The sequence below is a fragment of the Squalius cephalus genome (assembly GCF_949319135.1).
Source record: "Squalius cephalus genome assembly, chromosome: 16".
Classification (NCBI taxonomy): domain Eukaryota; kingdom Metazoa; phylum Chordata; class Actinopteri; order Cypriniformes; family Leuciscidae; genus Squalius; species Squalius cephalus.
In genome coordinates, this window is record NC_137137.1 from 7,175,638 (window position 1) to 7,191,584 (window position 15,947).

The 15,947-nt window shown below is 35.5% G+C and overlaps 1 protein-coding gene across 1 annotated transcript; it reads right to left on the minus strand.

Moving 5' to 3' along the window:
- Positions 1-1,952: 1,952 nt before the first annotated feature.
- On the minus strand, positions 1,953-15,256 carry traf1 (TNF receptor-associated factor 1). The gene is made up of 10 exons (XM_079897226.1): positions 14,691-15,256; positions 14,122-14,209; positions 13,821-13,919; positions 12,241-12,402; positions 11,188-11,247; positions 11,039-11,107; positions 9,877-10,305; positions 7,904-8,081; positions 6,172-6,320; positions 1,953-3,856 (listed from the first exon to the last, which is right to left on the minus strand). Exons 1-10 carry the CDS (start codon positions 14,909-14,911, stop codon positions 3,638-3,640), a joined length of 1,674 nt encoding a protein of 557 aa, XP_079753352.1. The 5' UTR covers positions 14,912-15,256; the 3' UTR covers positions 1,953-3,637.
- Between the last annotated feature and the right edge of the window lie 691 nt (positions 15,257-15,947).

Consider the following 15,947-nt stretch of genomic DNA (forward strand, 5'->3'; position numbering starts at 1 on the left):
ACAGATAGATAGACAGATAGATAGACAGACAGATAGATAGATAGACAGACAGATAGATAGACAGATAGATAGATAGATAGATAGATAGATAGATAGATAGATAGATAGATAGACAGACAGACAGTCAGGTAGATAGACAGACAGACAGATAGATATGTAGACAGATAGATAGACAGATAGATAGACAGACAGATAGATAGACAGACAGACAGATAGATAGATAGACAGACAGATAGATAGATAGATAGATAGATAGATAGATAGATAGATAGATAGATAGATAGATAGATAGATAGATAGATAGATAGATAGATAGATTAATAGATATTAAATTATGGGTATATAAAGTTAGGCTATATAGATATATATCATGTATGTTTATTTTTACATTAGATTTTAAAATATATTAAAAAAAATATAGTTCTATAAAGTTATATAGATGGATGGAGCGACAGACATATGTTAAATAATATATATAGTTAAATGAAGTTATAGATAGATATCATGTATTTTTATATCATATTTTAAAATATATAAAAATTATAGATGTTATATAGGTTCATATAAAGTTATACAGACAGACGAATCTGCATAATTGACATTTTGAGCATGATATGTTAATGTCATTTATGAAAGTTATTATAAAGTGTAATAGTTTTATTTTTGATGAGTGGATGTGAGAGATGTGTCAGAGAGAGTGAGTTGTCTGTCAGCATAAATGTCCTTGGCATCAGTAAAGGTTTGCTGGCAGTGCAAGTGCAGCTGTCACAATGCAGTTGCATTTTTAACACATAATGGCTTGTATTCGCTGGCATAACAGTAGTAGCCTATTCTTAGATTTCTGTGAAAGTTCGGACAGTGTGATTCAGGCAGACATCACAGGGTCATGGTGAGCTGACTAAATGAAAATTTTTGTCGCAACAACAAAACTAACCATGCTAACCATGCAGCCCGCATGTTGGGGGAGTGTTGATTTGTACATATGGTACAAAGTGTCGAAGCCTTCTCAAGTGCAGTTATCACTTTGAGAAACCACCTGTTCTTTTCTCTGATTTTGTGAACAATTGATTGTGTTTAGTTCTCTCCAAAGTTGGGTTCTAATAGTTTACTTTCAGGACTTTTAAAAACTGCTTACCAGCAGGATGAGGTTGATTTTTGTAAGTGTTAACATGAAGCTAACGTGTTGAAGAAAAAAAAAAAAAAAAAAAACCCACAGCAACAAATATTACAATTTTATAGAGTCATTTCAAGTAAAAACTAGTTGATTTTGCACAGTAGCCATGCATTTGGTGAGAAAAAATGGTTCTTCATAGATGGATCATGGATCAAATACATAAAAAAAAAATGCTAAATAAATGTACAATTCCTGAGTCCGTTTCATCTTTTCATGTGCTAATCTGATACTAACCTATATTTGATAAGGATGAATGCTACACAAGTTTGAATGACTCTCCTACTTCTAAAGATATCAAAGTTTTGATGCTAATCAATGTATGAAATAAACACAAGTACAGTAAGCAGAATGATATAACGATTTGCACCAACCAAAGCAAGGACTTTTATTGAGGGTTATTAGTACACTAACTTTGTAACGAGTCAATAAATCAATCCTTTTTCCAAAACACGTTTTTGTCTTACCCTGATTCACTATGGTAATCCTATTATACGCGTTTAAATTTTAGACCTGTCGGGATGGTTTTCACTATGTTAAATAGAGAAAAGTTGCTCCAACTACTTTAATGCATGTATGGAGTGAAGGTGAGTTGAGCAACGAGCGAAAAAGGTTGACATGGAGCAACTAAATCTCAAACCTCTGGGGAATCACCCATTTTAAACAAACGCCGAACAAAGCTCGTAATAAAACAAGAATCAACATTAGCTTGGCTATTCGGAGATGGCGAGAACTGAGGGATTTGTAAAAGCGATGCGGAGATGGCGTTTTTATTGGCGTTTTTATTACTCAACAGGAGAGTAAGAGATTTTATTGAACAGATAAATTGCCTTGTGTATCTCTGTAAGTTCATTGTAAATCATTGTGTATTGTGAAGGGTCATTTCATCCGCAGTCATGCAGAGCCACAATATGTGCATGCAATGTTATTTTTTAACCTCTAGAGGGCCAAAATTTACATAGCGTACCTTTAACTGAAACTACATTTCAACTAACTTCATATCATTTTAACTTGATGTAGTAAAATAGCTAAAACTGGAATACAAATAAATAAAAACTATGTAGACATTTAAAAATATATATATTAAAAACATAAAAAACAACAAAATAATTTTTGCATACATCCGACTATATTGTCAAAACGATCCCCTTCACACAGACCCGAGAAAAATCTACTATAGACTGAACATGTACTGTAATATGCCCACGCAGAACGTAACAGTTTTCACAAATACGCAAGTTTGGTAGTTTACACAGAGACAATAAATAGCCTAACTATAAAGATATAGTTCTAAAATTTGATCTAAATATAGAATAGCAGAGTCCAGACCACAACTATAACGATAACGGCACAGAGAAATCATATCGTTGGTATCACTTACATATATTTTTTTTCTCCAACTGATGAATGATAAAAGCATTGGCAGCCAATCAGAATCCATCCTGCTTTAAAGAGCTGGAGCATTTACAGCAGTGCGTGCTTAGAATAAACAGAACGATATCATGAGTTGGAGTGGACACTAATCATTATAGTTAGTTATATCACTACAGTTCTTGCACATTGAAACCCGTTTCAAAAGTCTGCATTGTCAGGCCCCCAAAACGCTGTTGTTGTGTAAATCAACGGCCAAAACACATTAATTTTTTTTTTTAATTTTTTTAGTTGAAAACTAAAATTAGAATAAAAACAGAAAATATAAAAATGAAAACTAATAATAGTATCTGAATGATACTAAAATAACACTGATTTTATTATAGCAAGAAATTAAATGTTAAATGCCAATAATATTGATTGTTTGAAATTCTGCATGCATGCAGATAAAACACCATAAGTAATTCAAATCATAGGGGGCGTTTACACTACACCGTTTTCAACTAAAAACGGAAAACATTTTATGCGTTTCGGCCGTTCATTTACACGACAATGGCGTTTTGTGTCCTGAAAACGGGTTTCAAAGTGCATGTTTTCAAAAACAATACTGTTATCATCTCCATATAACCTACAAAAACGTGAATTTGTGAAAACAGCGACGTCACGCGCATGCGAATTACATGTTCAGTCTATATGCGCGTAGAGTTTCTCGACAAAGTGACATCGCTAACTACTGGCCTGGCATGAATAATACAGCGTTTTTAAATATCCGTGTGAACGGGGATCATTTTGACAACCTTGTCGCCAGTATTCGAAAAACTTTTCCTTTTTAGTACATCACTGTGAAACGTACCCATATTTTATCTACAATGGAAACAATACAGGAAACACAAAAACAAGACAGCAAACTCATTTTATTATTCCATAATAAATAAAAAAGAAAAATATCTCAAATAACACAAAAAAGACAGAGTTCATGTATATTTCTGGGTTTGTCGTTTCTCTGCACTCCATATTCATTTGATCCAAATCCTCTCTGAGATCCACAATTGTTGTGCTCTCTAAGGTCTTCCATAACAGCCAGGCCTTCATGGTTCAGGAGGAGATGTCCACCACACACTTGATATAGATCGTGTCATCCTTGCAGTATGCGTGCTTAGGCGACCTCAATTTCACCAGAGGGAAGAAGAGGGGGCACCCGCTGGCCACATTCATCTCTGAGACGGGCCGGTGGAAAGAGGCAGAGGAGAGGTCGGGACGGAAAGCGTCGATGACGTGCTCCCTCTGGTTCTGATCTATGAAAAAGAACGTTACCTGCCAGGTACATGGAGGAGAAGTCAGTGGAAGGTCATGGAAAATGCTGATGCCACATGATTGAGGAACCAAAGCAGAAGCCACTATTAAAGGGGTCATATCATTCATTTATTATTTCATTCGTTGTCCTGAGGTGCACTTAGTAAGGTTTTTTGCACCATAAACAGTTTCATTTAGTCTTTCATGACCCTTTTCCACTCTCTCTTACCCTTTAAGAAATTTCAGGCCATTAAAAATGTAATCTTCAATGTGAAATTTTGAACTGCCCCATCATTCAATAGCAGAAAAGCAATCTATTCTACAAAGTGCTGTCAAACTGGTCAAATCAGACTAAAATAAAAAATAAAAAAAATAATAATTTGACCCAAAAAGTATTACCTATAAACCAGAATATAAGTGTAATATATATAACATAAGTAAAGTGTCAGTGATGTATGTCTTCATATTAGGTGTACTAAACATGCACACATGAGATGTTAATGCACTTCAGTGCTCACAGTGTTCTGTCCTCTTGAGACAAAACAGAAGAAGGACAGTTCAATATGTGAACTGCATTTTAATCGATTTGTTTGGCCTGGGACTTATGGACAGTTATTTTAGTATTCTTTATATACTGTATACAGTACTGTGCAAAAGTCTAAGACACGTTAGTATTTTCACCAGAAAAACTTGGTTTTAAGCCAGTTATTAATAACGTCTGCTGTTGTGTGTCAGTTTACAGAAATATCAGTTTACATATCCAAACATTCCTTTTGCCATTTATTGTAATAATCCAGTGAGATTTTTGTATGCACAAGGAGTCTGACAACAGCCGGTATGATCCACACTGAGATCTGATCTCACCATCATCGAGTCCATCTGGGATTACACGAAGAAACGGATTTTAGAGACGTTGCCACAGTTCTTCTGGATTTAGTTCGTCTCAATTTCTTCTGTTTCTTCATGTAATCCCAGACAGCTGATGATGGTGAGATCAGATATCCGTGTGGCTTTGTCTGCTGTCAGACTCCTTGTGCATACAGAAATCACACTGGATTATTACAATTAATGACAAAAGGAATGTTTGGAAATGCAAACTGATATTTCCTACTGACACACTACAGCAAAAGATATTACTAACTGGCTTAAAAGCATTTTTTGGGGGGTGAAGATACTAACGTTCCTGAGACTTTTGCACAGTACTGTATGTTGCGACCAGGACGGGGCCGAGAGCCGTGGGAGCGGAGCGAGGTCAGAGGCGCGGGCGCTAATGAGCATCACCTGTGCGCCACACCAGTCTCTGGTCTCACGGAGGAGCTCCGGAAGGATAAAAGCAGGAGTGACGACAGTGCAAGATGAGAGAGGACCTGGCCTGGACTTTATGTTGTGTTTTATTTTATTTAACTTTACTTGATCACTCGCCGGTTCCCGCCTCCTCCTTCCCTTAACTTTAAATTTTGTAACAATATACTATTATAGTATTTATTATTATTTTAAATAAGCTTTTATTTTTATATTTTCCTTTTATTTTTTTGTGATTTTGTCATATTTTTATTTCAGTTTTGGTAATTTTAGTATTTCAACTTACAATTATTTTATTTCTAAGTCTACTGTTTTATATTTATATATTTATTTCAGCTTTATTTCAATGAACAAAAACAACTTTTAATAGTTTAATTTTAGTTAACAATAACAACGCTGCTTTTGGATCTAGATAAAAAAGCTAATATAAATCTAAAAGATAATCTAGGTAATGTTTTTTGTTAGTTTTGTACAAAAAAATTGAAATTGAAATTGAAATGAATGCAGGGACTGGTTCAATTATTTATTTTTTTTTTTTTTAAATGTGGTAACACATTACAATAAGCTCATTAACCAGCAATGAGCAAAATATTTATACTGCATTTATTAACATTTGTTAAAACAAATGATCATGTTAGTTCACAGTGCATTAACTAATGTAAATAGATATAACTTTTGATCTTAAAAATGTATTAGTAAATGTGTAAATTAACATCAACTAAGATTAATAAATGCTGTAGAAATATCGTTCTTTTAAGTTTACGTTAACTTATATAGTTAACTAATGTTAACAAATGAAACCTGACCTTATTGTAAAGTGTTATCCAAACCGTCTTGTACGACTAGTCAGGATGTTTTGAGTTCATTTGTGGTATAATTTAATAGTACATCAATGCTTTTTATTTCAAAAGATCAAGGATAATTTGATTCCTCATGATATGACTCCTTTAATGTATGAATTCAGCATAAACAACACACTGTGCATTAAGCGATTGATTAATTCATTGATTGACAGCTTGATTATAGCGGTTTACCTTGTGTCTGAACGGCCATGAGAGAATGGGGTCATATTCTCCTTTCATTATAACAAAGAAAAGAGAGATGTGCGTTCCCTTTCCAACCCCATCTCCGTTCAAATAGAGCCGCATGCACACTTTAAATCCATACCTGGCGGTATAGAAAGCTGAAAAACAAAGCATTGTCATTGTTATGTGAAGCGTGATGGGCTTTAGTTAAAACTCTTAAAAATAGCAGCAGATAACCAGAGAGCTTCTTTCATCTCAAAAATCAAACGTGTGGCTTCCTTTTGCTGACTGTTGTATTGGCGGAACAGTTATTCTGATAGCCTATTTTTTTAATGACGGGAAAGAAAACAAGTCAATTAAATTACCTTCAGTTGTTCTCTTTCAGTCTTTCTCTTTCTCAGTCTTCCTGTCTATTACAGTTGTGTTCACACAGACACATGCCCACTGGGCAAACAACCCCATTTCAGTCTTTATAACTGCTTCACATTTGCTTTTTTTTTGCTTTCTCTTTCGCTGGCACCAACTCAATTTTTAGCACTGGTCTTAAGAATGAGCATCGATTCTACCTCAATACAGAATAACAACTAACATTCATTCAACGCAGCTCTCCTGATGAGTCCAGTCTGATGCATTAAAGTATTCAGCGCTGGCAAAACTGTTTTGCTTCAACACAGAAGTGAGGGAGCCTGTGATTGTCAATAATATAAATCAATTATGTCAACTGAAACTGCAAATGGAACATGCTTGGGAAAATAAGGCCCAGGGGAAGATTTTTCTGAATCACAACGCAGATGCAGGCCTGTTCCTTACACAATCTATCATATGATTTGGAATATGATGCAGAGCTCATATGGACAACCCAATCCCATAGTCACCATCTACCTTCATTATATAGTAGTGTCGCCCTAATCCCTGAACAAATCATTCCTTTAATTAAACCAAAAACATACAGCGCTACCAGTGTAGTCCGATTCATAAATAAATGATTTTTGATGAATGACTTAAAAAAACTCACTAACTCAGGAATTAGCATTACCATTTGAATCAGTCTTATATACCTATCGCTTAATGAACTCACTGAATTGGTGAGTGGTTACTGAAAGAAAAAAATAATACATATATAAAATATTATTGATATAATATATAAAACTGTATAAAAAATCATTTAAAAGATGTGATTTTAAATGACATTTTATATATTATATAAATAATATACAATTAGTAATATATATACATAATATTAAATATATATTATTTATATAAAAGAACACACAAAAGAAGAAATTAATACAGATTTCCCAATTCAAGTTGATTCACATAGATGGAATGGATATATATTTATCTTTATTATATAAATTATATACACATACACATTATATATATATATATATATATATATATATATATATATATATATATAGTATTATATATACATAATATTGAATGTATATTAATATAAATTACTACAGATTTCCCAATTCAAGTTGATTTTCATTCAAAGCTGTGTATATATACATATATATATATATATATATATATATATATATATATATATATATATATATATATATATATATATATATATACATAGCTTTGAATCAAAATCTGTATACATTTTTTCTTCTTTTGTGCGTTCGACAAAGGAAAGTAAGTCATACGTATCTGTCAATAAAGACGATGTTTATTTTTGGATGAACTCTCCCATTAAGAGCAGTGCAGTGCAGGAGACGTGCTTTGGTACCTGGCGAGTACTGACTGATCTTCTGGCCGCTGGCAGCCTCTCTCAGACTCTGGCTCACATCACACAACCGCCAGAGGAAGGTGCCATCATACGAGACGTCCTGCTGGGCGCTGATACACTGCTGCAATGAAGTGATGTGAATGTCTTTCCTGACCAGCCTCTGCTGCAGCTCGGCTACCTAAAATGTGATGGAAAACCATTATCGTAGATGAATCACACAAAGGTACAGATTGGCTCACTGCAAAAGCATAAAATTAATGTATCATAATGGACCTTCAGAGCTGGTTAAGGTCAGGCGCCTTGTGCGAGACACTTCGAAATCAGAACGAGATAGCTGCATCCTATTAGACACATTCTTTTTTTTCTCGACAGCACATGGAGAACTGTCACACAAATCTATTTTCTACCACTCATTCCCCTCTCATCCATACTTCAACTTATCTCTTCATTTTCAGCACTTCAGGAGTGTCATCTCAGCTCATGCGTGTTAAATAACCCCTCCAGGTCGAGAGACAGAACACAGCCATAATCATTTGTTATGAGCACAGGGACAAATACATTATCATTCAGACCCCTAAAAAACGAATACCTTTGTTAGTTTTATGTGAGTTCTTATTTAAACTATGAATAATGCGACCCAGAGGCTACAAATAAAAAACACATCACAGGAAACAAATGTTTTCCAAAGACTCGTATGTAGCATTTGAGCTCTTTTGTAACACAGACACATTCATTAGCTCCAACCACATTGCAGATTCACAGCATGAGATCAATGCCTAGTTAACTGCAGGACACATCAAAGTAATGAAATCTGTTGTTGCTATTTACACACAGTGGAAAGCAAGTGCTTTGATTTTGATAATCCAGAATGGAAATAATGTGATATCAGGGTTGTGCACCTTTCAGAAGTGAATTGAATTCCTGACATTTGAAATGAGGTAGCAGGATGCAGAATAGTAATTTGATTGAATGATGATAGGGCAATTTGTTTATAGCCTACTATATTTCGTTATCAGTGGATTCAAATTTAGAATTGTTTTGATTTTTTTTATCTGAAAACAATGTGATGGACATTTTGTGGTGATGTATGACATTTTATGAATTATTTTGATAATGCTGAACTTAGTTTTAAGAAATATACTACAGTTAAAAAGTTTTATTTTGAATGAAATTAATACTTTTATTCAGCAAGGACTGATTAAATTGTTCACATAATCGCATAAAAATGTTCACTTAATCTTTAATATTTAGCTACTTCTTTACGATAGAAATGCTACTACAGCCACAGTAATTTCTTGAACAAGAATACAGTATGTGGACGTCAGAGCCACTTATTTTTATTTTTGAAATCGTAATGAACAGTTTGCATATTTAGAGAATGTTGGGCTAGGTTTATAAATGATTTACCTTACAAATCTGATGAAATGGCGCACATTGCATTCCCAGATGAACGTTATAGGCAACCCAAACGCACAGCATATGCAGAGATGGAGTTTGAGACGCACTCCGCCCATATAAATGATAACAGTTCGTGTGGAGCAGCATTTACTGTGAACCGAGCCGCTCTGGGACGCACATAATCTACACGCATTTGAATAATTAAAGCGCATATATATTAAACCTGCAGGGCATGTATTTATTTAACTGAATCGCAGCCTTTGTGAATGAGCAAAAGTTCTATGCTATTGTATGGTTTTTAAATGGTTTTAATAAATTGTGCAGCCTTAGAAAACGGTCTAGTAATGGATTCTTGTCTCATGGATTCCGTGTCATTTTGTCATATAATCTCTAAAGTTCTTCATAAGTTGAAAATCTGCTTTCTTCTTAAAAAAAAAAACCCCTCATGATAAAAACCTAATGGTATTTTAAAACTGACCACTGTTTACAAAACCATTTAGAACCATTAAATTCCATTTAAAGATCAAAATTTCTATACAATCAGTGTCATGAAAAATAACTTTTTAAATACTTACTTTGGTTTCTAAGTGCTCAATGATCTGCTGACTGCTGTCATTGTCCCTCTCCAGTGCAATAACACTGAGCTGCGTCTTCTCCACCTCCCTGTTCAAAGCTGAGATGATGTTCTCCATAACCTGCACTCTCTGCTGTATGGCGTCCAGTTGCTGGCCAACAGCAAGTTCAACCTGATCATCGTGGAGGCTGAAGGCCTTATCGCTCACTCCTGGATCTCCTCCGTCGGTCTCAATCTCAATCTCACCCTCAATCGGAGAAGCGAGGGATGCACAACACTGTCCAGGCTGAAGAAAATCAGGGCTTTCGTGTTGGCCTCGCTCAGCTGGGGAACTCAAGGTACGCTGAAGAGCCCTGGTCACATCCAACAGAAGCTGTAGATGGCCCACATGGCTGCAGGACTCATGTTCTTTTACTTTGTCTGCATAACCCTGCAATAAAGCGTTGCAGCAAAACATTGTATCATTCCACCATTATATATACTTCCTCCACACACAAACATAAAACAAGATTTTCATCGAGGAGTAAAATTGTAATGGAAATTGTTTTCAGAGAAAAGACCTATGTTTTCAAAGCATATATTAATTTATATTTATTTATTGTACGTTTTTGTTGCACTATTGTCAAATTTTGTTTATTTTTTTTAAACATAAATTTAACAAAACTCGTACTTATAAAAAACTTTTCAAACTTTTTACTTCTATGATTGAATCCCCAATAATCCACTTAAATTTACAGCATATCCTTTTTCTGCAAAATATTAGTTTTCTCTATTTTTGCTCATATTAGAGGGTCAATTTAAGCTCAATTTAAAATGTATTTGTAAGTACTTTTCACAATAATTATTGTTTCAAATAGCCATACAATTCATCTGAACAAGAAACATTTTTTAAATAAAACTTTTTTGTTGTTGTTGTAAAATCCTATTTTTTACAAAACAAAAAAACATTAATTCCACTCAAGCTCTTTGTGGACCTCATAGAACCCCCATGGCCCCTGGGGGTCCCTAGACCAAATTTTGGAAATTTTCACATTTTGACATTCATATTTTAAATGTGACTTAAATGTCCAAAAGTTTCTGCTCAACATAAAACTTTTGTTCAACAAAATTATAAAGAGCATCTTAATTAACATATAAACAGGAACTATTATTAAAAGACGAACCTTAAAAGAACAACCAACGTCTGAGAAAATGCATGGCTCTTTCTTTTTTGAGCTGCCCGATTGATTATTCTACAAAGGAAACAGAAACATATTTTAGGATTGTACATGCAATCTCACAATATTCAGTGATCCACCAAAACCAGCTATACCTTTTGCCGTTTATCTGCCTTAGCCGTCTTCTTATCGCTTGAACTGGGACACACATGCTTCTGTGAAGAAATTAGGAAAGTCACTTGCACTAGCTACAATGATGAAAGTTCACAAACAATTTTGTCCCACAAACTTTCCAAAACATCTTATTAAGACTTTATCTTAATTTGAGGCGAGAGACACATTGCATTTGAAGATATCTTGACTAATGTGTTGCGTTTGAAGCTTGATGTCGAAATTCACTGGCTTTCTGCTTTTTTCCCCCTCCTTTTTATTCCTTTAATCTGTCCCAGAGTGCAGATCCCGATGGGCGAAATAGAAAAAAAACAGTAATATGGGACTGCAGTAAACACTGGAGACTACGTCTGTGGCTTAAAACCGAGCCATGGGGCTTCAAGCAAGGGCACGCTGACCCAAAACCACTCCAGCAACAACAAACGAGGCAGAACATTTTGCACTTTGGGCCTATAATATTTCCACAAATATATACTGTATATATCTGTAGAGAAACTTTGCGTTCCCTCGAAAAACTTTTGCGTTCCCCAAAGAAACTTTGTATTACTGTAGCTCGCAAAAATGTTGCATTCCCTGAGAAACTTTGTGTTAGCTCGCAAAACTGTTTATCTTTTTTACAGATCCCCTAGGGACAAATATGAGATGGGAGAAAAAAAAAATCTTTCAAAACGTTTGCGTTCGTTCGCAAAACTTTTGCACTCTCGGGTTTCTCGGGGGAACGGAAACATTTTGCGAGCGAACACAAAGTTTCTCAGGGGAACGCAACACTTCTGCGAGCGGACGCAAAAGCACTGAAAATATACATTTTTTCATATATATCTCACATTTTTTCAATCACTATGTTCTTTTAGGAACTTTTTTTTCTAATTTTAGGCATAAATCTAACCAAATGTAGTAAGGTTTATGCTTAAAACAATAAAGCAGTAAAAGAAAAACTATTGTCTTAATTCTTAATATCGTACAATTATCTTATTCTAAGAATCATAGATCGATTCTTTAGAGTGTTTACAGCCCCAATGATCATTTTCCAAGCTTACCTGGAGTTCTCTCGGTGTCAGGACGCCAGCACAAGAGGAACATGTGGTCTTGTTGTTGGGACAGCCTCTCTCCAGATGCGTGGCCAGTGTCTTCCTCTGCACCATTATGCCACACCCAATATTGCAAGGGATCAGGGCATACTCACATTGACTCTGATGGTCCTGTTAAATGAGTAATTGAGCATATTAAAGGGATAATTCAACTAAAATGTGAACGTTTATTGAATTTATTGTGAACATGTATGCTTTTTTCTTTGGAAATTTTTTATCCAAAAATCTTTTGAATACAAGGACAGTTCATAATGAATACTCCTATAGAAAACACACACCATAAAACCATAAAAGCACCACTCCAAGAAACATGCCAGTTCAATTTTAGTGAATAATTTTTAGTATGTTCCTCAGACAGAGTTATTGTTTGTCTTTAGCCTTGCACATGTTATCTTTTATGTTTCAATGATGGTGTTTTTGCCAGTTTTACAATAACTTGTCGCTATATGGAAAAAAAGCTTGAAGATTCTTCAAAACATCAGAGTTTATTTTCTACTGCAGAAAATATAATAATAAGAGGGTGAGAGTGAGTAAAAAATGACAGAATTTTCATATTTTGGACAACTATTCCAATAAGCAACTATGATTACTACAAATTAGATAATGCTACTTTATTTCCATACACTTAATGAACCTCTACAACCATAACCTCTAAAAAGCACAACCTACATGTTTCTATTTTAATAGGGTGCCTGTGAACAATGATATTCTCAAAAGGTTTTCAGACTCTCTTGAGTAAAGAACGAAGGTAGAAACACAAAAGGCTTCCATTAGGCAGCCGTGAGGGTCAAAGTCATCGATATTTCTACAGTCTCTCTACGCGACAAAACACTGACCTCTAAAAGTTGCGCACAAGGCTTTTCAAAACCTAAAGTATGAGTTTATTATTGTTCTATCAGACTGAGGATTGATTCACTATGCTGGACAACATCTGCACAACAGCTATATGATTAATGACTTAATGGCTGGTTCATGTTATGAAATGACCACAAAGCCACCATGCTAGGATTCCCATAAAATAGCATCTTGTGGTTGTAACAAAGTATGACTGCTAATGTGATCAATAAAAGCCCCATAATCCACATTGATTTTGACTCAGCCAAGTGTAAAAGACATTTGAGAGCATTACAGTGTTCCCGATAGCTTTGTAGGTTTTACATGAATGTGTACCAGCCCGTGAACAGCCCTGATCTCTGGTCTTACATAAATTAACTCGATGTTCTAATCTTAAGTGCAGTGGAAAGCGCTAGACTTTATCTGACGGCTCAGGAAGTGGCTCAGAGCATGATCTTCACATCAGGACCTGAGAAGCTCAAAAAACACATGTCATGTGCTATAAATGAATACACCATTTAGAAGAAAATCTCATAAATTGACTAAAGCCTTGATCACTGACCTGAATACACACTGTAAAGTGCATTAAAGATTCATATACGACTAACTCAGTGCATGCAGATATACAATAAGAGTATCTATAATCTCATCATGAATTAGTATTAGTAATTTCTATAACAAAAACAGAAAAGTACCTCAAAGTTCTTCAGGGTGCTTCTCCAGGGGCAGCCTTGGTTAGCGCAGTGAACTTTCAGATCCAAAATTTCTTTATTGATAGCCGCATCATTGTAGAACTGCAGAGGGGAAATTATGATAACTTTCCGAAAAATGAGTCATTGAGATTCTTCCACTGTCTAATGCTATACTTTGACATTTAGCCTTCATAAGAAATGTGAATGTAAACACATTCGCTATTACATTTGTGTGAAGATATAAATCACCTAAGATGGTAGATAAGGCAGATAGATAGACTTAAAGATTAAAAGTTTTGCTTACTTGGTCAAGAGTCAGTAGTACACTAGTGTCACTCTCAACACTGGGATCTTCTTCTTTACACTTTGTGCACACAAGGTCCTTGTTGTTTCTGTATGGAATTGAAGCATTTATTAATGACATTTAGGCTACATTTAAGTCATTTAGCACATACCCTCATCCATAGCCATTTACAGTTAATTTTCTCACTTTATAAACGAGCTAAGTTCTTTATGTCTCACACACACATTGTATGGGTCATTTATACTTTCCATAGAAATAATGATTTTTATACTGTACAAACTGTATTCTATCCCCTTACACTAACCCTACCCCTAAACCCACCCATCACAGAAAACGTTATGAATTTTTACAGTTTCACACACATATATGGCAAGGCACATATTTTCTAAAGTATACTATTTATACCACTTTGGTAAGTTAGTCATCGCCCTGTGATTGATTATAAGCCATAAATATTACCATAACATACAGTTACTATCAAAACCGAAAATGAAATCAGTGGCCATGCAAGCCATGTCTTGTGTGTGAGTGTGTCGTCATGAAAACTCTGCTCTTAACTATTCTCTTACCTGACCAGCCAGTTGACGCACGCGAGGCAGTAGCGGTGACCACACACCGTTTGACGCGCTTTATTCAAGACATTATTACAGTTGCTGCACAAATACTTCTCTTTGGGAACCTCATCGCAGATGCTCTGAGGAAAACCCGACGGGTACTCGTTCTCACCCGGTGTGGACGAAACCCCGTTTAACGACGGGTCTGAAGTAACGTTAGCTGATCCAGAAGCCATTGAGCTTTTAAATTAAATGTCTGTACCAACAGCACGTTATGATAATATATTGATATGCTTTTGACTTTTTGGTTTTGTACCCACGGTAGAAAAACACCACGGGGTTCCCCCCTTTCAAACACCCGGAAATATTATTGCGCTGTTTTTCCGCCCACTTATCAGATACATTGCTTTGGATCTTGCTGATAATAAACTTAAAAGGCTACAAAATAAGAAGACTTGAAAAAAAGTGTGGACTAAATCATGAGTAAAAGTGATAACACCGCATGTAAACACTGGCTGTTCTCCTGAAAAGCCTAGTGCGCATACTAAAAACACTAGTGCTGTCTAGGTAGCTCACTTGCTTTCTCGACCCCGCCTACAGAGCGTTCATTTACAACGCGCGTTCTGTTCAAAAAGTGAAAACGGTGATCTCTGTGGTTTTGTTTTTTTACTTTACACAATACCTAAAACCTGCCATGGCATAGATAAGCTAAAAAGGCTTAAGTCATTTAATTATTCATGAACAAATAGCCTAGCCTACATGAAAGTGAAACATATGAAAGTGAAATTTGCAATGAATCCATAGAACCGATTTACAAAGCGTTCACGAATCGGACTGAATCTAAAACCGAATGGACGGAACTCTGTGAACTGTCCGGTTCGTGATGAGTCGCAGTGCATGCCACAATGAGTAACGTGCCAACGATGGCCGTAGGCAGGTGAGCAGGCAGCTCTAGGTGTTGAGACCTTTTTTTACAGTCTATGGTTGAGACACAGCCTCTCTCTTTCTCAGAACTTGGCCTCAGTTCACCGTCACATCCGTCAAGACGGAAAGTCCCCACATCTGAGAAACTACCTGCGGTTCCACAGTGGTGGACACGTTTTTATTTTTCATCTTCACCCGTGTGTTAATCATAAATGGCATGTCGGACGTAGCTATTGTATTCACGTCATAAATTGTAGAGCCATAAAAAGAGAGAGAGAAAAAAAAGAGCGAGAGAAAATCTGTATTAGCCTATGCAATAATTCAAGAGTGACGGTCTCATGCCATGTA